The sequence below is a fragment of the Rhamphochromis sp. 'chilingali' genome (assembly GCF_963969265.1).
Source record: "Rhamphochromis sp. 'chilingali' genome assembly, chromosome: 20".
Classification (NCBI taxonomy): Eukaryota; Metazoa; Chordata; class Actinopteri; order Cichliformes; family Cichlidae; genus Rhamphochromis; species Rhamphochromis sp. 'chilingali'.
In genome coordinates this window covers 15,241,385-15,246,092 of record NC_137947.1, presented here as the reverse complement: position 1 = coordinate 15,246,092, position 4,708 = coordinate 15,241,385, and the positions used below count along the sequence as shown (strand labels likewise).

The 4,708-nt window shown below is 44.7% G+C and overlaps 1 protein-coding gene across 1 annotated transcript; it reads right to left on the bottom strand.

Annotated features, from left to right (window-relative positions):
- Positions 1 to 324: 324 nt before the first annotated feature.
- gdf10a (growth differentiation factor 10a) lies at positions 325 to 3,913 on the bottom strand. Its single transcript, XM_080868863.1, has 3 exons — positions 3,347 to 3,913; positions 661 to 1,814; positions 325 to 519 (listed from the first exon to the last, which is right to left on the bottom strand). The coding sequence occupies exons 1-3, from the start codon at positions 3,588 to 3,590 to the stop codon at positions 328 to 330; spliced, it is 1,590 nt and encodes a 529-aa protein (XP_080724989.1). The 5' UTR covers positions 3,591 to 3,913; the 3' UTR covers positions 325 to 327.
- Positions 3,914 to 4,708: the final 795 nt, after the last annotated feature.

Below are 4,708 nucleotides of genomic sequence, written 5' to 3'. Positions count from 1 at the left end.
ACACAAAAGCTTCTTACAGAAGACGTTACAGGTCTGTGAGAGCCAGAGATTTTCCATGTTTGAGGTGACCAAATACTTATTTTCCACCCTGATTTACGAATAAATTCTTTACAAATCCTACCATGTGAATTCATGGATTTTCTTTTCACATTCTGTCTCTCACAGTTGAAGTGTACCTCTGGTGCAAATTACTGACCTCTGTCATCATTTTAGGTGGGGGAACTTGCACAATTGGTGGCTGACTAAATACTTTTTTGCCCCACTGTATGGTTGTGTCCATGTTAGTCCAGTTTTTCTGTTTCTCTTCAATCTGTTTCCAGCTCTTTTTTATCTGCAGGAGCAGGACTGGACAGTCATGTTAGGATAAACCTTGAGCACTGGGTTTCTGGATTCATCCTGGTAGAGCACAGCCAGGGGACTCATATTTTCTGGTACGCAGCAGGGCTCAGGAATCCCAGGGATAATTCCAACTGCCCGGACTATGCTCTGAATGGTGGCATGGTTAGTTGGCTTCACCACCTGGAAAAGTTTGAGTGAAGGAGAAACATGCAAATGAGAAAATAAATACGAGAGATTAGAAAGTGCACATTAAGGTTATCAGTGTAGCTCACGTGAACCAAAAGAACCTACATAACACGGCTTGGATGATTGTGCTCCTACCTTGGGCATGGGAAAGCCACATGTGCCAGCACAATAGTAAGCATCAAAGGCTTTGGGTGCTATGACCCACTCATTCCAGCCAATATCTGTGAAATCCACTCTGAGGTTCCTCCTCGAACAGCCTTTGTGCTGGGTGTTACTCCACTGCCGCCTCCTGGCTTTGCGCATTGTTTGTTCATCAAACCTCAGAACAGGTGACAGTGTATTTGTGCTTCCCTTGTGCTTCTTTCCATCTTTTCCCTCATTTCTCCTCTCATGCATTTGCCCATCACTGACAGTCAGTTTGTGGCTATCTTTGAGATTTTCCACAGTTGAATCATTGGTTTTGATGCCCTGTGATGTTCTTTCTCCATCTTTCAAAACCTGAGATTCATGCGCTTTTCTAACTTGCTCCACATCTTTTTCCTCCTCGCTCTTCCTCTTCTTTTCCTTCCTTCCTGGTTTAGTCTTGTGTTTGAGTGTCAGGTACCATGTGCTCTTCCAAAGGTCATCTTTCCTGTATGAATCAGGTCTGTAGTCAACCTCGGGCAGCTCATTGTTCTGGATGGGGTCAGAGAGCAGATTTGCTTCCCTTCTCACGCGTCCTTTCACCTCTGGTGAGGAGTTAGGTCTGTGCAGGAGCTGAGAGGAATATGAGGGCTCTCCTCCCTCGTTAAACGGGTCATATCTCTGTAGGCTTGCAGCCACACTATTGGGCTCGTCTAAGGCTTGGTCATTTGCATACAGTAACAGGTAGGGCATACTGCCAGCACAGAGGATCTCCTCTGGTTTCGTCCTGAACTGTTGCCTTAACTCCAGTTCAATTGACACCAACAGATGACCCCTGTCCCGCGCCTCCTTAATGACCTGGGTCACATCTTTCATCTGCCACACCCCTCTCCTGTGGGGGTGGAAGGTTACATTGCCTAGAAATGACCCCATTGACCCAGATCTGACCTCTGACCCAGAGGAGAAGGAATAAAGGAGCAAGCTGATAGACAGAGAAGGGTGCACGGCTGAGGAGCGGCAGGTTGAGCTCTTGAAGCGTTTACAGAACCAGGGTTTTTGATACGAGTGTCTGTTCAGCAGGAAGTGGAATGTGGCAGAGAGGATGACCTCTGAGTCCTGGAGGGTTGTAAGGTTTAGTCGGTACATCATCCTGTGGTCAGCAGAACCTGCAAAAATAATCAATCAGCCAGTCAGTGTGAGGCAGGCAGGTGAAAAGCACTCTGCAAACTTTTGTTTTATTCCATTTCACCGTCTTAAAATCCAGAAATGCTTTTTGCAGATTTACTCAGAAACAGTTTTGCAGTTTGTTTTTTTTTAAATCACTCTTAAGCTTTTGAGTGCTGTTTTTTGGAGTGGATAATTTAGCCTAAATTAGTCTGACTTTCTGGATGTTTGACTTTTGGGACAGTACATATACTGTGATTAGAAAATAGAAACATCTGCCAGCACAGGCAATGGCAACAGGAACTGAACCTTATTTGAACTCAGGCATTTGAGCTTTAAGTGATAATCTAGATAAAGTTTGATTGACTCCGATGGAAACGAACATTAATGAATTCCCACATGAAAAGGAAAGGCATTTGGAAAATGGTTAACATATTACAGCGAAAGCCCGTATCTGTGGTAAAATCTAAAAGAAATGTGGGACAATTAAACACCTCTCTTTAAACTGTTGTGTTACATGACTGAGCTCAGTGTCTGGTGCACAACTTCATTGCTTGGTAGGATTTCAGAAGGTGCCCTTAAGAGGAACCAGACTCCGCGGATCTGGCTGGCAGAGGTGGAGGGGTGGAGGGGGTGGCGGGGAACAGAGAGCTACATATTCATGATGAACATTTACTTCAACAGCAGAGTTATTGTTCATTGTGTAAGAGTTCAGCGGAAGTATAGACTGACTCAAAAGATATACATTACCCTGGAATCGCCTGCATATGGAAATGCTTACCTCAGTTTCTCTTAAAGCTTCCCCTTAAGTTTAATACAGCCTGCAGTGTCTACCCAGACACCAAGACATAATCAACTGTTTTAACAGATATTACATTGTTGCAAAAAAAAAAAAAAAACAACCTCCTACATCTCTGCTTGGGTTACACCAAGCTTTTGCAGTAAAAATACACTAGTGTTATGATATGTTATCTGAGAGCTATGTAGGATGTACGTGCCTGTGAATTGTGTTTATAAAAACAGCAGACAGAGAGGGACGACTGTGCTTTAATTCTCTCGACTCCAGGACGTTACTCTTGTCCTGTATTAACCGCAGAGGCCGACTGTCCCTTAGGTTTCACTGTGATATATTTTACCGGACACTGCACGCAGGGAATCACGTGCATTCTTGCGCGTCTGTCTGGGGTAATTGATCAGACTGTGCGCACAAGGGGCACAGCTGCTACCACAAACACAGCGTGCCCGCAGTGTCCCAAAATCATTTAAATACATTCTCAGACTGTTCCAAAACAATCGCACCTATTTAAAGCATCTGGACGAGACACGCAACCCCAGAGTGTTTGCACTTCTAATGGTGAGGATCAGACACTTCTCCCAACACATTTATATGTTTGTGTTGGATTAGAGTTCCAAGAATAACCCACACCTTTATTTTATTTTTTTTTAATTTTTGATTCCATTATTAAATATAAATGAAAGCTTTTGGAGCTCTTCTGATTAAGGCTATAGATTGAACGCTGTTATTTTCACACACCTTGGCTAGCTCTGAAACTCCTAACGGTGTTTCCCTCTTTCAGGCGGTTTTCCTTGTTGTATTTCTCGTACAACCTGTACATGTGCTGAGAGACCACTTCCTCCCCCAGGTCATCCGAGAACTGATTCGACGAGGGCTGGAGGAAATTGCCATCTTCGGTTACTGTCCTAAACGATGCTGCGCCCAGGAAACAGTTAAACATCACCAGGAACAGGTGCGAGGAACTCGTGCCGAGAGCTGCCATTTCAGTGTTGAAATGAAGGCAAAATTAAAAAAAAAACCCCAAAAAGTCCAAGAGGCAAACGGCGCAGTCCAAAACTATCCAAAGTCGCGCCAAAGCAATCCAGACTAGAAAAGCAGTGCGCAAATGCTGCACCTCTCCTCTCACTTTCACCAGCGCGTCTCTCTCTTCTCTGTCAGCTGTGCAGGACCTGGATGCTGAATGTTTTAGTCCGTGGCAACAGTTAGAGCTGCTACTTTTACACTTGAGTCTCTGTGAGCGCCAGAGGCTTGAGGGGGTTATACCGGAGCGGTGAGAGGCGCTGACGTATACTCATGTGAGCCAACGAGTACTCGGCAGAGCGCGGAGCCAGAAGTGGAGGTCATGATGTTCACCCCCCCCTCCTCCTCCCCCACACGCGCGCACGCACACACAGACTCTGATGGTGTTGTTGTTGATGATGTCCTTATGCTCTTTTGCATTAGTGAAACACAAACACAGATCAAGTTTCAGGAGTAAACTTGAACTCAGTTGTTTAGCAAACTCAACAAACTGTGTTTTTTCTATTTGTGGGCAAAGTAATTCCACCTCACAATTTCCAGCTCACCACATTATTTCCAGTAACTGCTTTTGACACGCTCTCAGTCACACATAATTAGCATAGAAATACCTACAATAATAGTCTGACCAACCACCCAAGGGCTATTGTTAGGACAGTGATCCACATTTTATGCTGTGTGCTGTTTTTCTCCGTGTGCGAGAGAGAGAGAGAGAGAGAGTTGGTAGTGAAAGACTGTGAGATGAAACTCTTTTGAAGGACTTACTGTGATTTTATTCATGGCAAACAGAACATGGCCTCTGCTGGGGTTGGTGGATCTAAACTCAGCAAAGTCCTCTCTCTGCTGTGTATGTATTTTTTTTATTTTGTGTGTGTGCATGTGTGCATACAAGCTATTTCCAGTGTGTGTCTCCACTGTCTGGAGTTCTGTACCAACAATGCTTGTTTTGTGGAAGTGGTGGTCTCCAGCAGAGAGGCTGTAACTAGCTGGGCCTCTCGGGTTATTCTCCACACACACAAAAACACACACAAACACACACACACACAAAAGCGTGCACGATAACACGTAGAGAGAGCTACTTAG

Coding starts and splice junctions, on each gene's coding strand:
- gdf10a (XM_080868863.1), bottom strand. CDS start 3,590: ATGGCAGCTCTCGGCACGAGTTCCTCGCACCTGTTCCTGGTGATGTTT. Junction 1,815..3,346: donor GAGTTTCAGAGCTAGCCAAG/GTGTGTGAAAAT, acceptor TTATTTTTGCAG/GTTCTGCTGACCACAGGATG. Junction 520..660: donor GTGGCTTTCCCATGCCCAAG/GTAGGAGCACAA, acceptor AAACTTTTCCAG/GTGGTGAAGCCAACTAACCA.